This window comes from Drosophila simulans, unplaced genomic scaffold (genome assembly GCF_016746395.2).
Source record: "Drosophila simulans strain w501 unplaced genomic scaffold, Prin_Dsim_3.1 Segkk46_quiver_pilon, whole genome shotgun sequence".
NCBI classification, from domain to species: Eukaryota; Metazoa; Arthropoda; class Insecta; order Diptera; family Drosophilidae; genus Drosophila; species Drosophila simulans.
Genome location: NW_025416842.1, coordinates 1 through 17,697, shown reverse-complemented (window position 1 = coordinate 17,697; position 17,697 = coordinate 1). Strand labels below are relative to the sequence as shown.

At 37.8% G+C, this 17,697-nt stretch overlaps 8 protein-coding genes across 8 annotated transcripts; 4 read left to right on the top strand and 4 right to left on the bottom strand.

Moving 5' to 3' along the window:
* Positions 1 to 937: 937 nt before the first annotated feature.
* LOC120285537 (histone H1-like) lies at positions 938 to 1,864 on the top strand. Its single transcript, XM_039298194.2, has one exon. It carries the CDS (start codon positions 999 to 1,001, stop codon positions 1,767 to 1,769), a length of 771 nt encoding a protein of 256 aa, XP_039154128.1. The 5' UTR covers positions 938 to 998; the 3' UTR covers positions 1,770 to 1,864.
* Positions 1,865 to 2,157: 293 nt separating this feature from the next.
* LOC120285549 (histone H2B) lies at positions 2,158 to 2,623 on the bottom strand. The gene has a single exon (XM_039298205.2). It carries the CDS (start codon positions 2,573 to 2,575, stop codon positions 2,204 to 2,206), a length of 372 nt encoding a protein of 123 aa, XP_039154139.1. The 5' UTR covers positions 2,576 to 2,623; the 3' UTR covers positions 2,158 to 2,203.
* Positions 2,624 to 2,794: 171 nt separating this feature from the next.
* LOC120285544 (histone H2A) lies at positions 2,795 to 3,237 on the top strand. Its single transcript, XM_039298200.2, has one exon. It carries the CDS (start codon positions 2,802 to 2,804, stop codon positions 3,174 to 3,176), a length of 375 nt encoding a protein of 124 aa, XP_039154134.1. The 5' UTR covers positions 2,795 to 2,801; the 3' UTR covers positions 3,177 to 3,237.
* A 358-nt stretch (positions 3,238 to 3,595) lies between these two features.
* Positions 3,596 to 4,037, bottom strand: LOC120285556 (histone H4). The gene has a single exon (XM_039298213.2). The coding sequence runs from the start codon at positions 3,954 to 3,956 to the stop codon at positions 3,645 to 3,647; it is 312 nt and encodes a 103-aa protein (XP_039154147.1). The 5' UTR covers positions 3,957 to 4,037; the 3' UTR covers positions 3,596 to 3,644.
* A 1,904-nt stretch (positions 4,038 to 5,941) lies between these two features.
* Positions 5,942 to 6,877, top strand: LOC120285540 (histone H1-like). The gene has a single exon (XM_039298197.2). The coding sequence runs from the start codon at positions 6,013 to 6,015 to the stop codon at positions 6,715 to 6,717; it is 705 nt and encodes a 234-aa protein (XP_039154131.1). The 5' UTR covers positions 5,942 to 6,012; the 3' UTR covers positions 6,718 to 6,877.
* A 313-nt stretch (positions 6,878 to 7,190) lies between these two features.
* Positions 7,191 to 7,666, bottom strand: LOC27207875 (histone H2B). The gene has a single exon (XM_039298207.2). The coding sequence runs from the start codon at positions 7,587 to 7,589 to the stop codon at positions 7,218 to 7,220; it is 372 nt and encodes a 123-aa protein (XP_039154141.1). The 5' UTR covers positions 7,590 to 7,666; the 3' UTR covers positions 7,191 to 7,217.
* Positions 7,667 to 7,726: 60 nt separating this feature from the next.
* On the top strand, positions 7,727 to 8,251 carry LOC120285546 (histone H2A). Its single transcript, XM_039298202.2, has one exon. It carries the CDS (start codon positions 7,816 to 7,818, stop codon positions 8,188 to 8,190), a length of 375 nt encoding a protein of 124 aa, XP_039154136.1. The 5' UTR covers positions 7,727 to 7,815; the 3' UTR covers positions 8,191 to 8,251.
* Positions 8,252 to 8,610: 359 nt separating this feature from the next.
* On the bottom strand, positions 8,611 to 9,052 carry LOC120285551 (histone H4). The gene has a single exon (XM_039298208.2). It carries the CDS (start codon positions 8,969 to 8,971, stop codon positions 8,660 to 8,662), a length of 312 nt encoding a protein of 103 aa, XP_039154142.1. The 5' UTR covers positions 8,972 to 9,052; the 3' UTR covers positions 8,611 to 8,659.
* Positions 9,053 to 17,697: the final 8,645 nt, after the last annotated feature.

Here is a 17,697-nt window from a genome sequence, read left to right as displayed (position 1 = left end):
TTTGGAAATAATGAAATTACATTGATGAGAGCAATATTTATAAAATAACAGAAAATAATAAAATAAAATGAGCTGTTTTATATTTTTTTCTATGTGTTAATTTAAGTTGTAAATATTATTGAAGAGGTCGTACGGGACTATTGACACTGTCCCTTCAAACGTCTGTAAAAAATAAAAGTTATCTAAAATTCAGCATGGAAATTGGCTAATTTGGTTGGGGAATTTAATATCTATTACATAACAAAGGATAATAAAAAAATTGTTGCTTCTTATTTTTCATTTGATTTATTTATTTGACTACATCGAGGCTAATGCATATATGGCGAGGAAATCGATTGATTTCCGAACAAATTATTTGAAAATATGCATGAAAGGTCTGATCTAATTAAGCAAACACATTAATAATTCAAGAAAATTTTATTTATTATATTAATATTATATTATTTAAGAAAGTATTTGTATTTTTAACAATAGAAAATTATTTCTGAATGCTGCCGTAAAAGAAACTGTTTCTGTAGGTTAATGTGAACTTAAATTATCTAATATAGTACTTAATTAATAATATACGCTTCTTTCAGAAGTCTTTCTAAGGGATGAACGTTGCAATTTCAATAAACATTAGGAATTAGTAAAATATTTGCAATATTTCTTATTTTAATTGATGTTTTGTTATAAATTGGTCCAGTTAAAAATGTAAATATAAAACTTCAATCAACATTTGAAAGTCTCAAAATCCATATTACATCCTTTTAAAAATGCAAAGTGACGAAATAATTATTTAAAAGTGTAGAACAATTAAAACCTTATTTTTATTAATGATTTTAAATACTAAAAAATTAAAAAAAGTTTATACTTCAAGCCAACTTCGACATAGTAAACGACTGATGTCAGTAGCATTGTTAAAGTGCTCTCCTCCTCGATTCTCATAAGAGCAAAGGAGGTTGGTAGGCAGCGCGCGGGCCGTTTTTAACAGAAAAAAAGTGTTCTCGGTGAATAAAATGTCTGATTCTGCAGTTGCAACGCCCGCTTCCCCAGTGGCTGCCACGCCAGCGACAGTTGAGAAAAAAGTGGTCCAAAAAAAGGCATCTGGATCCGCTGGCACAAAGGCTAAGAAAGCCACTGCGACGCCGTCACATCCGCCAACTCAGCAAATGGTGGACGCTTCTATTAAAAATTTAAAGGAACGTGGCGGTTCATCACTTCTTGCAATAAAAAAATATATCACTGCCACCTATAAATGCGACGCCCAAAAGTTAGCGCCATTCATCAAGAAGTACCTAAAATCGGCCGTGGTCAATGGAAAGCTTATCCAAACAAAGGGAAAAGGTGCATCTGGATCTTTTAAACTGTCGGCCTCCGCCAAGAAGGACAAAGATCCGAAGGCAAAGTCGAAGGTTTTGTCTGCAGAGAAAAAAGTTCAAAGCAAGAAGGTAGCCTCTAAGAAGATTGGTGTCTCCTCAAAAAAAACCGCCGCTGGGGCTGCTGACAAAAAGCCCAAAGCTAAGAAGGGTGTGGCTACCAAAAAGACTGCCGAAAATAAGAAAACTGAGAAGGCAAAAGCCAAGGATGCCAAGAAAACTGGAATCGTAAAGTCGAAGAACGCCGCAACAAAGGCGAAAGTGACTGCATCGAAGCCAAAGGCTGTAGTAGCGAAAGCCCCAAAGGCAAAGCCAGCGGTGTCTGCAAGACCCAAAAAGACGGTGAAGAAAGCATCGGTTTCTGCTACCGCCAAGAAGCCGAAAGCAAAGACTACGGCTGCCAAAAAGTAAATTGTGAAAAAGTACAGTATTTGGTACATGTTCGCAATCAAAAATTTAGATTTATGATTTATAGATCTGAAATTTGTTTATACAAGTCCTTTTCAGGGCTACAACGTTCTTTTGCAAGAGAAAAAAACTTTAATTTAAATAGTATTTGTGTATTAAAATGTTCTACTTATTTATTAGCTGACGTTCGCAGCAACAATAAAACGCTTCATGTCTTGCGTTATTGAATTATATTGCATATTGGCCGCATTCAGTTTTCGTTTCCGATATTTATTTGAACAGTATCACTCACTCACTTGCGGGTAGATACGTTTTATTGGTAAATTAATTTTCGATGATTGGTGATTGGTATATTGAAAAATGCATTTCTTTGGTATAAACCATTGTGGCCCTGAAAAGGGCCGTTTTGGATTGTTGTCCGCATTCGCAGGAGCCAATTATTTGGAGCTGGTGTACTTGGTAACAGCCTTGGTTCCCTCACTGACAGCATGCTTGGCCAACTCTCCAGGCAGAAGCAGGCGAACAGCCGTTTGGATTTCCCGACTGGTGATGGTCGAGCGCTTGTTGTAGTGAGCTAGACGAGACGCTTCGGCAGCAATTCGCTCGAAAATATCATTTACAAAGCTGTTCATTATGCTCATCGCCTTCGACGAAATTCCGGTGTCAGGATGGACCTGCTTGAGAACCTTGTAAATGTAGATGGCATAGCTCTCCTTCCTCTTGCGCTTCTTTTTCTTGTCGGTCTTGGTGATGTTCTTCTGAGCCTTGCCAGCCTTCTTGGCTGCCTTTCCACTAGTTTTCGGAGGCATTGTTCACGTTACTTATATTTTCACAAACACAATTCACTTATCGTGATGTGGGCCCGAACGCGTTCACCTTTATACTTTTTTTCGAGCAGTCAATTCAGGTCTAAGTCACCCACCCCTAACTGAACGCGCCGGCAAACGGAAAAGTATAAATATTCCGCTGTCGGGGTTCGACGAGCATTCGTGTTCCGTGTGTAAAGTGAACTAAGTGAAATAAACGCAAAGCAAAATGTCTGGACGTGGAAAAGGTGGCAAAGTGAAGGGAAAGGCAAAGTCCCGCTCGAACCGTGCCGGTCTTCAATTCCCTGTGGGCCGTATTCACCGTCTGCTGCGAAAGGGCAACTACGCCGAGCGTGTTGGTGCAGGCGCTCCAGTTTACCTAGCTGCCGTAATGGAATATCTGGCCGCTGAGGTTCTCGAGTTGGCTGGCAATGCTGCTCGTGACAACAAGAAGACTAGAATTATTCCGCGTCATCTGCAACTGGCCATCCGAAACGACGAGGAGTTAAACAAGCTGCTCTCCGGCGTCACAATTGCACAAGGTGGCGTGTTGCCTAATATACAGGCTGTTCTGTTGCCCAAGAAGACCGAGAAGAAGGCCTAAACGTTTCAAAGGCTAAGCTAAAAACCTACTTGTACATAAAATCGTCAAACCGTCCTTTTCAGGACGACCAAATTATTACCAAAGAATTGAAAAAAATTTTACACTTGGAATTTTTTTGTAAATAGTAAATCATAAAAAAAACTACTTAAAGATTGACATGTAGTACAGTTTTTCTTCTATATGCGGTATAAACTACAATTTGCTTCTTTAAATACTCCCACACCACGATGTGATGCTTTACACGCGGTGTCTAAAACCACTTCAGTCTGTTCAAGGCCATGTTAGAAATACACATTCCGTCTGAAAGAGTACGAACGACCGACATTTATTTTAGTTACGATCTACATATTTCTTAAGTCCCAACCAATAAAATTAAATACTTTTTGAAAATCTTCCTCCTTTTAAAAACTAAATAGTGGTCCTGAAAAGGACCGATTGCTTAATAGGGGTACAGAATTTACAGTTTTTTTAACCGCCAAATCCGTAGAGGGTGCGGCCTTGCCTCTTCAGAGCGTAGACAACATCCATGGCTGTAACTGTCTTCCTCTTGGCGTGTTCGGTGTAGGTGACGGCATCACGAATTACGTTCTCCAAGAAAACCTTCAGAACGCCACGCGTTTCCTCGTATATGAGTCCAGATATGCGCTTCACACCGCCTCGACGAGCCAAACGGCGGATAGCAGGCTTCGTGATACCTTGGATGTTATCACGCAGCACTTTGCGATGACGCTTGGCGCCACCCTTTCCCAAGCCTTTGCCTCCTTTACCACGACCAGTCATTTTTCACTGTTTTATACTATTATACACACACAGCACGAAAGTCACTAAAGAACTAAATTCAACGTTTCGGCGTGCCCCTATTTATAGGTAAAACGACAAAAACCCGAGAGAGTACGAACGATATGTTCGTTTCGTTCTTCGGTCGTCAAATGAAATGGCCTCTGTTTTTCTCTCTCTCTTTCACCATCCGCGATTGCTATATAAGTAGGTAGCAAATGCTCTGATCGTTTATTGTGTTTTTAAACGTGAAGTAGTGAACGTGAAATTTTGTGAAACCCAAATGGCTCGAACCAAGCAAACTGCACGCAAATCGACTGGTGGAAAAGCACCACGCAAACAACTGGCTACAAAGGCCGCTCGCAAGAGTGCTCCAGCCACTGGAGGTGTGAAGAAGCCCCATCGCTATCGCCCTGGAACAGTGGCCTTGCGTGAAATCCGTCGCTACCAAAAGAGCACCGAGCTTCTAATCCGCAAGCTGCCTTTCCAGCGTCTGGTGCGTGAAATCGCTCAGGACTTTAAGACGGACTTGCGATTCCAGAGCTCGGCGGTTATGGCTCTGCAGGAAGCTAGCGAAGCCTACCTAGTTGGTCTCTTCGAAGATACCAACTTGTGTGCCATTCATGCCAAGCGTGTCACCATTATGCCCAAAGACATCCAGTTAGCGCGACGCATTCGCGGCGAGCGTGCTTAAGCTGACAGGGCATCAACTTGCAGTGTAGTACTCTATAATCGGTCCTTTTCAGGACCACAAACTAGATTCAATGAGATAAAATTTTCTGTTGCGACTATTTATAAAATAAAAACAAATAGAACAAAATTCATATTCTATTATTATTATATTAATATCTTCAATCATACGTAAAAATAGTAATTCTGCCAGAGAAAGAATCAAAATAATCTTATTTTTATTATTAAATTAAAGAAGAGGTTATTACAATAATAAATATTTTTTATTTGTTCTTGGTGCTAACGTCCAGTAAAACTAGCAGTGCCAGTGTCGTGGCAAGGGACGCTGAACTTTAAACACCTAAAAAAAATCTAAATTCCGCGAAAGACAGTTTGGAAATAATGAAATTACATTGATGAGAGCAATATTTATAAAATAACAGAAAATAATAAAATAAAATGAGCTGTTTTATATTTTTTTCTATGTGTTAATTTAAGTTGTAAATATTATTGAAGAGGTCGTACGGGACTATTGACACTGTCCCTTCAAACGTCTGTAAAAAATAAAAGTTATCTAAAATTCAGCATGGAAATTGGCTAATTTGGTTGGGGAATTTAATATCTATTACATAACAAAGGATAATAAAAAAATTGTTGCTTCTTATTTTTCATTTGATTTATTTATTTGACTACATCGAGGCTAATGCATATATGGCGAGGAAATCGATTGATTTCCGAACAAATTATTTGAAAATATGCATGAAAGGTCTGATCTAATTAAGCAAACACATTAATAATTCAAGAAAATTTTATTTATTATATTAATATTATATTATTTAAGAAAGTATTTGTATTTTTAACAATAGAAAATTATTTCTGAATGCTGCCGTAAAGAAACTGTTTCTGTAGGTTAATGTGAACTTAAATTATCTAATATAGTACCTTAATTAATAATATACGCTTCTTTCAGAAGTCTTTCTAAGGGATGAACGTTGCAATTTCAATAAACATTAGGAATTAGTAAAATATTTGCAATATTTCTTATTTTAATTGATGTTTTGTTATAAATTGGTCCAGTTAAAAATGTAAATATAAAACTTCAATCAACATTTGAAAGTCTCAAAATCCATATTACATCCTTTTAAAAATGCAAAGTGACGAAATAATTATTTAAAAGTGTAGAACAATTAAAACCTTATTTTTATTAATGATTTTAAATACTAAAAAATTAAAAAAAGTTTATACTTCAAGCCAACTTCGACATAGTAAACGACTGATGTCAGTAGCATTGTTAAAGTGCTCTCCTCCTCGATTCTCATAAGAGCAAAGGAGGTTGGTAGGCAGCGCGCGGGCCGTTTTTAACAGAAAAAAAGTGTTCTCGGTGAATAAAATGTCTGATTCTGCAGTTGCAACGCCCGCTTCCCCAGTGGCTGCCACGCCAGCGACAGTTGAGAAAAAAGTGGTCCAAAAAAAGGCATCTGGATCCGCTGGCACAAAGGCTAAGAAAGCCACTGCGACGCCGTCACATCCGCCAACTCAGCAAATGGTGGACGCTTCTATTAAAAATTTAAAGGAACGTGGCGGTTCATCACTTCTTGCAATAAAAAAATATATCACTGCCACCTATAAATGCGACGCCCAAAAGTTAGCGCCATTCATCAAGAAGTACCTAAAATCGGCCGTGGTCAATGGAAAGCTTATCCAAACAAAGGGAAAAGGTGCATCTGGATCTTTCAAACTGTCGGCCTCCGCCAAGAAGGACAAAGATCCGAAGGCAAAGTCGAAGGTTTTGTCTGCAGAGAAAAAAGTTCAAAGCAAGAAGGTAGCCTCTAAGAAGATTGGTGTCTCCTCAAAAAAAACCGCCGCTGGGGCTGCTGACAAAAAGCCCAAAGCTAAGAAGGGTGTGGCTACCAAAAAGACTGCCGAAAATAAGAAAACTGAGAAGGCAAAAGCCAAGGATGCCAAGAAAACTGGAATCGTAAAGTCGAAGAACGCCGCAACAAAGGCGAAAGTGACTGCATCGAAGCCAAAGGCTGTAGTAGCGAAAGCCCCAAAGGCAAACCAGCGGTGTCTGCAAGACCCAAAAAGACGGTGAAGAAAGCATCGGTTTCTGCTACCGCCAAGAAGCCGAAAGCAAAGACTACGGCTGCCAAAAAGTAAATTGTGAAAAAGTACAGTATTTGGTACATGTTCGCAATCAAAAATTTAGATTTATGATTTATAGATCTGAAATTTGTTTATACAAGTCCTTTTCAGGGCTACAACGTTCTTTTGCAAGAGAAAAAAACTTTAATTTAAATAGTATTTGTGTATTAAAATGTTCTACTTATTTATTAGCTGACGTTCGCAGCAACAATAAAACGCTTCATGTCTTGCGTTATTGAATTATATTGCATATTGGCCGCATTCAGTTTTCGTTTCCGATATTTATTTGAACAGTATCACTCACTCACTTGCGGGTAGATACGTTTTATTGGTAAATTAATTTTCGATGATTGGTGATTGGTATATTGAAAAATGCATTTCTTTGGTATAAACCATTGTGGCCCTGAAAAGGGCCGTTTTGGAATTGTTGTCCGCATTCGCAGGAGCCAATTATTTGGAGCTGGTGTACTTGGTAACAGCCTTGGTTCCCTCACTGACAGCATGCTTGGCCAACTCTCCAGGCAGAAGCAGGCGAACAGCCGTTTGGATTTCCCGACTGGTGATGGTCGAGCGCTTGTTGTAGTGAGCTAGACGAGACGCTTCGGCAGCAATTCGCTCGAAAATATCATTTACAAAGCTGTTCATTATGCTCATCGCCTTCGACGAAATTCCGGTGTCAGGATGGACCTGCTTGAGAACCTTGTAAATGTAGATGGCATAGCTCTCCTTCCTCTTGCGCTTCTTTTTCTTGTCGGTCTTGGTGATGTTCTTCTGAGCCTTGCCAGCCTTCTTGGCTGCCTTTCCACTAGTTTTCGGAGGCATTGTTCACGTTACTTATATTTTCACAAACACAATTCACTTATCGTGATGTGGGCCCGAACGCGTTCACCTTTATACTTTTTTTCGAGCAGTCAGTTCAGGTCTAAGTCACCCACCGCTAACTGAACGCGCCGGCAAACGGAAAAGTATAAATATTCCGCTGTCGGGGTTCGACGAGCATTCGTGTTCCGTGTGTAAAGTGAACTAAGTGAAATAAACGCAAAGCAAAATGTCTGGACGTGGAAAAGGTGGCAAAGTGAAGGGAAAGGCAAAGTCCCGCTCGAACCGTGCCGGTCTTCAATTCCCTGTGGGCCGTATTCACCGTCTGCTGCGAAAGGGCAACTACGCCGAGCGTGTTGGTGCAGGCGCTCCAGTTTACCTAGCTGCCGTAATGGAATATCTGGCCGCTGAGGTTCTCGAGTTGGCTGGCAATGCTGCTCGTGACAACAAGAAGACTAGAATTATTCCGCGTCATCTGCAACTGGCCATCCGAAACGACGAGGAGTTAAACAAGCTGCTCTCCGGCGTCACAATTGCACAAGGTGGCGTGTTGCCTAATATACAGGCTGTTCTGTTGCCCAAGAAGACCGAGAAGAAGGCCTAAACGTTTCAAAGGCTAAGCTAAAAACCTACTTGTACATAAAATCGTCAAACCGTCCTTTTCAGGACGACCAAATTATTACCAAAGAATTGAAAAAAATTTTACACTTGGAATTTTTTTGTAAATAGTAAATCATAAAAAAAACTACTTAAAGATTGACATGTAGTACAGTTTTTCTTCTATATGCGGTATAAACTACAATTTGCTTCTTTAAATACTCCCACACCACGATGTGATGCTTTACACGCGGTGTCTAAAACCACTTCAGTCTGTTCAAGGCCATGTTAGAAATACACATTCCGTCTGAAAGAGTACGAACGACCGACATTTATTTTTAGTTACGATCTACATATTTCTTAAGTCCCAACCAATAAAATTAAATACTTTTTGAAAATCTTCCTCCTTTTAAAAACTAAATAGTGGTCCTGAAAAGGACCGATTGCTTAATAGGGGTACAGAATTTACAGTTTTTTTAACCGCCAAATCCGTAGAGGGTGCGGCCTTGCCTCTTCAGAGCGTAGACAACATCCATGGCTGTAACTGTCTTCCTCTTGGCGTGTTCGGTGTAGGTGACGGCATCACGAATTACGTTCTCCAAGAAAACCTTCAGAACGCCACGCGTTTCCTCGTATATGAGTCCAGATATGCGCTTCACACCGCCTCGACGAGCCAAACGGCGGATAGCAGGCTTCGTGATACCTTGGATGTTATCACGCAGCACTTTGCGATGACGCTTGGCGCCACCCTTTCCCAAGCCTTTGCCTCCTTTACCACGACCAGTCATTTTTCACTGTTTTATACTATTATACACACACAGCACGAAAGTCACTAAAGAACTAAATTCAACGTTTCGGCGTGCCCCTATTTATAGGTAAAACGACAAAAACCCGAGAGAGTACGAACGATATGTTCGTTTCGTTCTTCGGTCGTCAAATGAAATGGCCTCTGTTTTTCTCTCTCTCTTTCACCATCCGCGATTGCTATATAAGTAGGTAGCAAATGCTCTGATCGTTTATTGTGTTTTTAAACGTGAAGTAGTGAACGTGAAATTTTGTGAAACCCAAATGGCTCGAACCAAGCAAACTGCACGCAAATCGACTGGTGGAAAAGCACCACGCAAACAACTGGCTACAAAGGCCGCTCGCAAGAGTGCTCCAGCCACTGGAGGTGTGAAGAAGCCCCATCGCTATCGCCCTGGAACAGTGGCCTTGCGTGAAATCCGTCGCTACCAAAAGAGCACCGAGCTTCTAATCCGCAAGCTGCCTTTCCAGCGTCTGGTGCGTGAAATCGCTCAGGACTTTAAGACGGACTTGCGATTCCAGAGCTCGGCGGTTATGGCTCTGCAGGAAGCTAGCGAAGCCTACCTAGTTGGTCTCTTCGAAGATACCAACTTGTGTGCCATTCATGCCAAGCGTGTCACCATTATGCCCAAAGACATCCAGTTAGCGCGACGCATTCGCGGCGAGCGTGCTTAAGCTGACAGGGCATCAACTTGCAGTGTAGTACTCTATAATCGGTCCTTTTCAGGACCACAAACTAGATTCAATGAGATAAAATTTTCTGTTGCGACTATTTATAAAATAAAAACAAATAAGAACAAAATTCATATTCTATTATTATTATATTAATATCTTCAATCATACGTAAAAATAGTAATTCTGCCAGAGAAAGAATCAAAATAATCTTATTTTTATTATTAAATTAAAGAAGAGGTTATTACAATAATAAATATTTTTTATTTGTTCTTGGTGCTAACGTCCAGTAAAACTAGCAGTGCCAGTGTCGTGGCAAGGGACGCTGAACTTTAAACACCTAAAAAAAATCTAAATTCCGCGAAAGACAGTTTGGAAATAATGAAATTACATTGATGAGAGCAATATTTATAAAATAACAGAAAATAATAAAATAAAATGAGCTGTTTTATATTTTTTTCTATGTGTTAACTTAAGTTGGAAATATTATTGAAGAGGTCGTCTGTAACGTCTGTAAAAAATAAAAGTTATCTAAAATTCAGCATGGAAATTGGTTAATTTGGTTGGGGAATTTAATATCTATTACATAACAAAGTATAATAAAAAAATTGTTGCTTCTTATTTTTCATTTGATTTATTTATTTGACTACATCGAGGCTAATGCATATATGGCGAGGAAATTGATTGATTTCCGAACAAATTATTTGAAAATATGCATGAAAGGTCTGATCTAATTAAGCAAACACATTAATAATTCAAGAAAATTTTATTTATTATATTAATATTATATTATTTAAGAAAGTATTTGTATTTTTAACAATAGAAAATTATTTCTGAATGCTGCCGTAAAGGAAACTGTTTCTGTAGTTAATGTGAACTTAAATTATCTAATATAGTATCTTAATTAATAATATACGCTTCTTTCAGAAGTCTTTCTAAGGGATGAACGTTGCAATTTCAATAAACATTAGGAATTATTAAAATATTTGCAATATTTCTTATTTTAATTGATGTTTTATTATAAATTGGTCCAGTTAAAAATGTAAATATAAAACTTCAATCAACATTTGAAAGTCTCAAAATCCATATTACATCCTTTTAAAAATGCAAAGTGACGAAATAATTATTTAAAAGTGTAGAACAATTAAAACCTTATTTTTATTAATGATTTTAAATACTAAAAAATTAAAAAAAGTTTATACTTCAAGCCAACTTCGACATAGTAAACGACTGATGTCAGTAGCATTGTTAAAGTGCTCTCCTCCTCGATTCTCATAAGAGCAAAGGAGGTTGGTAGGCAGCGCGCGAATTAACGAGTGAAGCCTTCCAGTGTCTTCCTTCTGTGGTCCTTTGTGTTTCTTTTCCCTCTATTGTTTCTTCCCGATTTTAATTAAAAAGGTATTTCCCTTTAAGGTTGTGATTTTATTTAGATCTCACTCTCATCGAGTGTAGCTTAAGACTGACTTATTACAAAGGAGAATCAAGTATTATGTATGGCTCTGTGTTGTCGCGAATCTGCTGACCCAGCGGATTTGGGGAATGCCTCCGTTTTGCTGAGCTGTTTCCGCCTACACTGTTGCAACATGAGGGGACAACGAACTAGCGGCTCAGCGTGGAGGTTTAGGGGGGTGGGGAAGTAGTGGCGTGGACTGCTGATGTGGTCAGATGTGGGCCAACGAACTAATGGTTCTGGCGTGGAGGTTTAGGGGGTGGGGAAGTAGATGTAGATGTGGTAACTCCTCCCCCCCTTGAATAAAGTGACGGCCATAACGAAGGAATAGACGGAACGTAGTTGACTGAGGTAACAGGGTTGGGCAGGTAAGTAGTGTTTCTCCTTACTGCTAAAGCATACAGTATAAATAAGACCAGGATGATACTTGATGCGTAGGTTAGGAATCGAAGGTTAATCGTAGATTCCTTGACTTGGAATATTTTAGCTTTATTCTCTTGAAGATGCAGTACTATTTTGCTTAGGCTTAAATCCTCCGATGTTGCATTTATAGATATGTTCTTCGTTACTGGTAGTGATAATTTAATCCTTTCTTGGTAGAACAATTCGCTGTCATCGTATTTGGTACCGTCTATAAATATGGAACAGTTTATGTGATTGATAATCGTCGTTCCCTCAATAGTGAACGGTTCAGCACAACTTGGTTCAGCCCTTAGTTGATTCTTGCTGATAATGACAATCCACTGTTGTTCCGGTTCTACTACCGCCTCGTCCGTGTTGATATTCTTTGCCTCGCAAACAGGGTTCATTCCTTGCAGCACTTGTTTTACGCACTCCCTGTTGTCCATGTTACTTTCCGCAGTTCCGGGGTCGCAGATGTAAGTGCCATGTATTCTTGAACATTTTTCTTGAAAACTTAACATATAATTAAATTTATCATCGTACAATATATATTTGGGTAGAGTGAGAAAATTCGTGCCATTGATAGGTAATTTAATTAGGTGAGAAAGTGTGTAAGTGTACTTATCAAATATTGGAATCTTTATATGAAATATTATTTTTGTTTTTTCGGATTCTATCTCTATGTTGAGTAGTCTGTAAATATGCTCTTCTGAATTAATAGAAAAATTTTGAAGTTTAAAAATCTGTGCAATATCTTTCAATTCTTGTATAGGTAAAATAAAATTGGGAATTATTTTGAATTTAGCCAATAGTATACTTTCAGCTATATCATGTATGTGGTTTTGGAGAATATCTATATTATTATTTATTATATTCAATATTTGTAAAATTCTAATTTTCTTATCTTCTACTATTAATTCCTTAGAAATGCCATTTTTAAAGTTATTAATGTACCTCTCAATTTTCTCCTGTTCTTTATAAAAATGATCAGACATATTATTAAAATTTACGATTATGTCGTTGTTATAAGAAATTTGTTGCCCGAGGTTCTTGTTAATGTTTTCTTCATTTTCAAATACTTGCTTAAATTTTGTCTCGATTTTAGCTGCGTCCTCTGCGTCCATGTTCCCAGTTACTTTCTTTATAACATTACCTAGACCGTCTATTAAGCCTCTCTTTTCTCTTCGGTTTGGGGTCAAGGAATAGATCTTTTCTCTTGCTTGGTCTATCTTTCTTTGTATGGGTGTTATTGAATCATTAGAGTCTTCATCTTGTAAATTTTGTAGACTTGATTCTAATTTATTCAAATTATTTTTTAACTCCGTTAGTTCTATTACATGGGCCACTGAACTATATGTTTTAATGGTCCTTGCTTCTCCCAGTTTGATCTCTGCTAGGGGGGTATTTTCCTTAACATGTTGAACATGGAGCAGTTGAGCTGCTATCATGTATAACCTGAAATGATATTATTATATATTTATCTACTATTTTGTCTGATTCTTTTTTTAATTTTTGATTTATGTATTTTCTGTCTTTTGTTCGTTGTAAAGGTTACCCCGTTATCATCAGCTACTTTGTGTTGGGTAAATCTGGGTGTTAGCTTATTTCTCCTATTTTCCTTTCTAAAAACAGTATCTCCTTCCTGTACCGCTATTGGTAATACTCTGTCCTCATTTAGTTTTAGAATTTTGTTGAGTTTTTGTCTTTCAAATTCTTCCTTTACTTCTACATATAAGTTGTTCTTATAACTTTCCAGTTCCCTCATGTAGTCTTGTTGACTGACTGCCTTATAATTTTGTTCGAAAATATGGGTTCGTCCTGTAAAAACTTCATATGGAGTCAATTTTGTAGACGAGTGTATGGCGTTGTTGTACGTTATAAATGTTTCTGTTAGGATACAATCATGGTCTAGGTTGAGTTTTAATGCCTTTTCTTTTCGAAAATTATCCTATAAATTTCCGTCAACGATGAATGTAATCTTTCAACTGGGGCATTACTACTTGATTGTTGAAAAGATGTTACATGTAAAGTTATATTGTATTGATTACACAATTCTTTGAAAATAATTCCTGCAAATTCGGGGCCTTGATCGCAAACTATTGTTTTGGGAATACCATGGGTCTTGAAGAAGAACATCATATGTTTAGTGATGTTAATGGAATCTCGAGATGGAATAGTGTAACCTTCTGCAAATTTTGAAAATTTGTCTATTATTGTTAAAATGGTTTTATTGTTAATTGAGTATAGATCTATGTGTACAATGTCTAGTGGTTTATTAGGTGTTTCTGTTAGCTGAAATATTGGTTTCTGAGGTTGTCTATCATATTTGAGGGTTTGACAAATGTCGCATTTGTTTATCAGTTGGGAAACCCTCTCTTTTAAACAGGGGAAATAAATCTGTCGTTTAATATGACTAACGGTTTCGTCAATGCCCCTATGGTTGTTCTTGATATGGTAGTCAGATATGTATTCGACCTGTTCTTCTGGTGTTCGGAGTTCATCTAAATATGTTGTACACCTTATAATTTTATATGATTTACTTGGAGCGAAAAATGCTGCATAAATTTTTTGCACTGATTCGAAAATTGTATCAGTGGTATAAATTGCATGCGTCTTATTTGATCTTAGTGCCGTTTTTAATACGTCTATCATTGTCTGATCGTCGAACAGAGGTCTGGAAATAATTCGTCTGAGTTTATTTTTAAAAGGTGTTTCCAATAAGTCGTTTGCACAATCTGCAATCTTTAATATGATCTGAATTGCAAATTCATTTATTGGTCTGTTAGAGGTTAAAATTTCTGTATCTGAGGTTATTGGTCTGGCTTCATTAGTGTTGAGTTCGACAACAATTCTGCTTAATGCATCTGCCACCACGTTTTGAGAACCTTTTTTATAAATGACTTCACAGTCATATTCTAAGAGTTGGAGTTTCCATCTCACTAACATGGAATTAGGCTCTTTTAGGTTTTTTAACCAAACTAAAGGCTTGTGATCAGTGACCAGTAGAAATTTGTTTCCAAATAAGTATGGTCGAAAATATTTCACTGCCCACACTATTGCCAGTAATTCTTTTTTTATGGTGGCATAATGCGTTTCGGACTCCGATAGTGTCCTACTTGCATATGCTATAGGTCTATCATTTCCTACAGTTCCTTGGGACAACACTGCTCCTATTGCTACATTACTAGCATCTGTTGTTAAAATAAACGATTTAGTGAAGTCGGAATACTGTAGTATGGGGTCATTACATAAGAGTGTTTTACAAAATTCAAATGTTTTAATATAGTTATCGTCGATGGTCACGTCTGACTTTCCTTTAAGTTGCTGAGTTAGAGGTTTAGTGATTTTGGCAAAATCTCTGATAAATCTTCTATAGTAACCCAGCAACCCCAGGAATGACTTAATTTCTTTTCTGGTTTTAGGCATAGGAAAGGCTTTAATAGTTTCAATTTTCTTTGGATTCGGCTTAACGCCTTTTTCGGTCACTATGTGGCCAAGATATTCTAATTCCTTCTTGAGGAATTCCGATTTATCTGGCTGAAGTTTTAAATTTGCCAGAGTGAGTTTTTTGAAGATCGAGCTTAGGTGGTTGATATGTTCTTGTAAGGACGTCGAGAATACTATTATGTCGTCGAGATAAATCAGACAAAATTTGCCATTGAATTCTGCCAAGACATTATCCATCACCCTTTGGAAGGTTGCGGGTGCATTAGATAAGCCGAATGGCATTCGGATGAATTCGAAATGACCACCTACTGCGGAAAAGGCTGTTTTCGATCTATCTTTAGGCTCCACTTCAATTTGGTGGTAACCACTTGCTAGATCTAGGGCCGAAAAATACTGAGCTCTCCCTAGTTTGTCTAGAATTTCATTGATGTTGGGCATTGGGTATCTATCTTTGATCGTCTTGTCATTTAATTGTCTGAAATCTACAACCAGTCTCCATTTCTTCTTATTTGAAGCGTCCAATTTCTTTGGGACCAGAAAAACTGGAGCACTCCAAGGTGAATGGCTGTGCCTAATTATGTCCTGCTCTAGGAGTTTGTTAATTTGGTCGGTTATTTCTGTTTTTTCTGCAGGACTGTATCTGAAAGGTCTTTTGTGTACTGGTATTTCGTCAGTGGTTTTAATGCTATGTTTGACTCTATTAGTGAATGTTAATTTGTCTCCTTCTTTGTAGAATATATTAGGAAATTGTTTGCATAATTTTTTGAACGCCGTTGTTTCTTCTGCATTTAAAAGTTCTAATCTTAGGGTACTGAACTTTTCTTTTTCCTTTTCGGAGTTTGTCGTACCATAGTCTTTAATATCATTTACTATATAGAATTCGTCCGTGTTAAAGTGATTTACCTCTATTGGTGTTTCTAGGTATAATTTTTCTTGCTTCTTGGAATAGTTTACCACCTCCATACAACTGTAATAGTTGTGGGCCGTGTACAGGCCTCCGGTAATAAACAAATTTCCTGAAACCTTTTGGTCTTCAAATAAAAATGTACCCTCCTTAATTGTGACGGGTAGCATTACCAATATCTTGGATGCTTCTTCTATGTTAAATAATTCAGCTTTTTGTTTTACTTGCTGCAGTAATTCAAAATTGAATTTGGGTGTTGATAAGATTTTACTTGGTATATCTATTACTCCTAAAATTTTATTCAACGTGTTCATGCCTATAAGACCGTCAAAATAATTATGAAATTTGAAGAGAAGTAACGGAAAGGTATCGTTACAGTTGTGTTTAGTAAATAATTTTATTTTGGCTATCTTGTTTACTTTATGAGAGCCTAGTGCTGTTGTGATTAAGATTGGTGTATTTAGGGTTTGTTGGTTATGTTCCTCAATAAGTTCTGGATTAATGAAGGAAGAAGTGGCACCTGTGTCCACTAGAAATTTTAGTGGACTGGTTGGACCGAAGTTAATTAAAATGTACAATAAGGATCCTCCAACTTTAAATTTTTCTAAGTATCCCGTCTGTCCGACGAGGCTTTTAATTGAAAATTTTCATCATCAATATTATGTAACTCCTGTACACCTGCTGTCTCAATATTGTTAAGGGTCTGTCTTTGCTGTCCCGGATTTCCGTGATTTCGTGAGTAATTATTGTCTCTGTCATAGCGTTTTCTGTCCTCTTCTTTTGGCATAATAGCCCTCATTTTGTTAAAATTTCTGTCGTTGTCTCTGGGCTTTGAATAACTTTCTCTTTGATCCCTAGATCTGATGTTTCGGTCGAACTCCGATTTCTTATTATATTTCTCAACCCGATGTTCGTCATTTCTACGATAATCTCTCCCATTATAATTGTAATTGTTTGATCTCGAACTCTGTGTTTGTCTAGACCAATTTTCTCTCATAAAAATATCCCTTTCCTTAATTGCCACATCATAGGCTTCTTGGAGACTCCTAGGTCTAAATGCTCTGACAGTAGACCCCAATGGGCCTTTAATGCCGTGTATAAACGTATACAAGCATGTTTTTTCAAAAGATTCCTTTTTAAGATTTAGTGCTGCTGTTTCTATTCCCATGTTTTCCATGGTTCTACCGTAAGTTGCTTGGATGTCTAAAATTCGTTCGTAAAATTCCTGCAGTGGCAATCTCTTGTGAACAAGTCCGTGAAGTTCAAAGTTTAGAGTTTCTTCGCTTCTTTTGTCAGCGAATTTCCCTATTAATGCTTCTTTGATGTCATCCCAGTTTAAGCCTACGCCTAATGATATTAATAACGCCTTTGCTTTACCTTCTATCTTGTTTTTTATTGCTCTTAACAAGAACTGACCATACGGAGTTTTATCCGTGCCTCTAATGAGAAGAAGAATTTCCTCGATATTATTTATAAATTCGTTTAGGGTAGTTGGATCTCCATCATAGGGAGTAAGGTCGCGAATGCCATCCGGAATTTTTAGGGATAGGCAAATGTCCTGAGGGGAAATTGGAGGGGGTGGGGAAGAAAAGTTACTTGTCTCTGACGAACTAGTCATTGTGCTTGGTGCACTACTCGAAGAAGGTCTAATTCTGGGTGGTAGGGCAACCTGGTCTTCCCTAACGTCTGATAAGCTCGCACTCAAACGAGTACTACTTCTAGTCGCCGGAATAAGCTTCTTTACTTTAGCAAGTTTAGACATTTACTCTTTTAGAGAAATCCTTTAATTCTTAATTCTGTGTAATTGTGTAAAAAAAAATTAAGTGTATGTATTT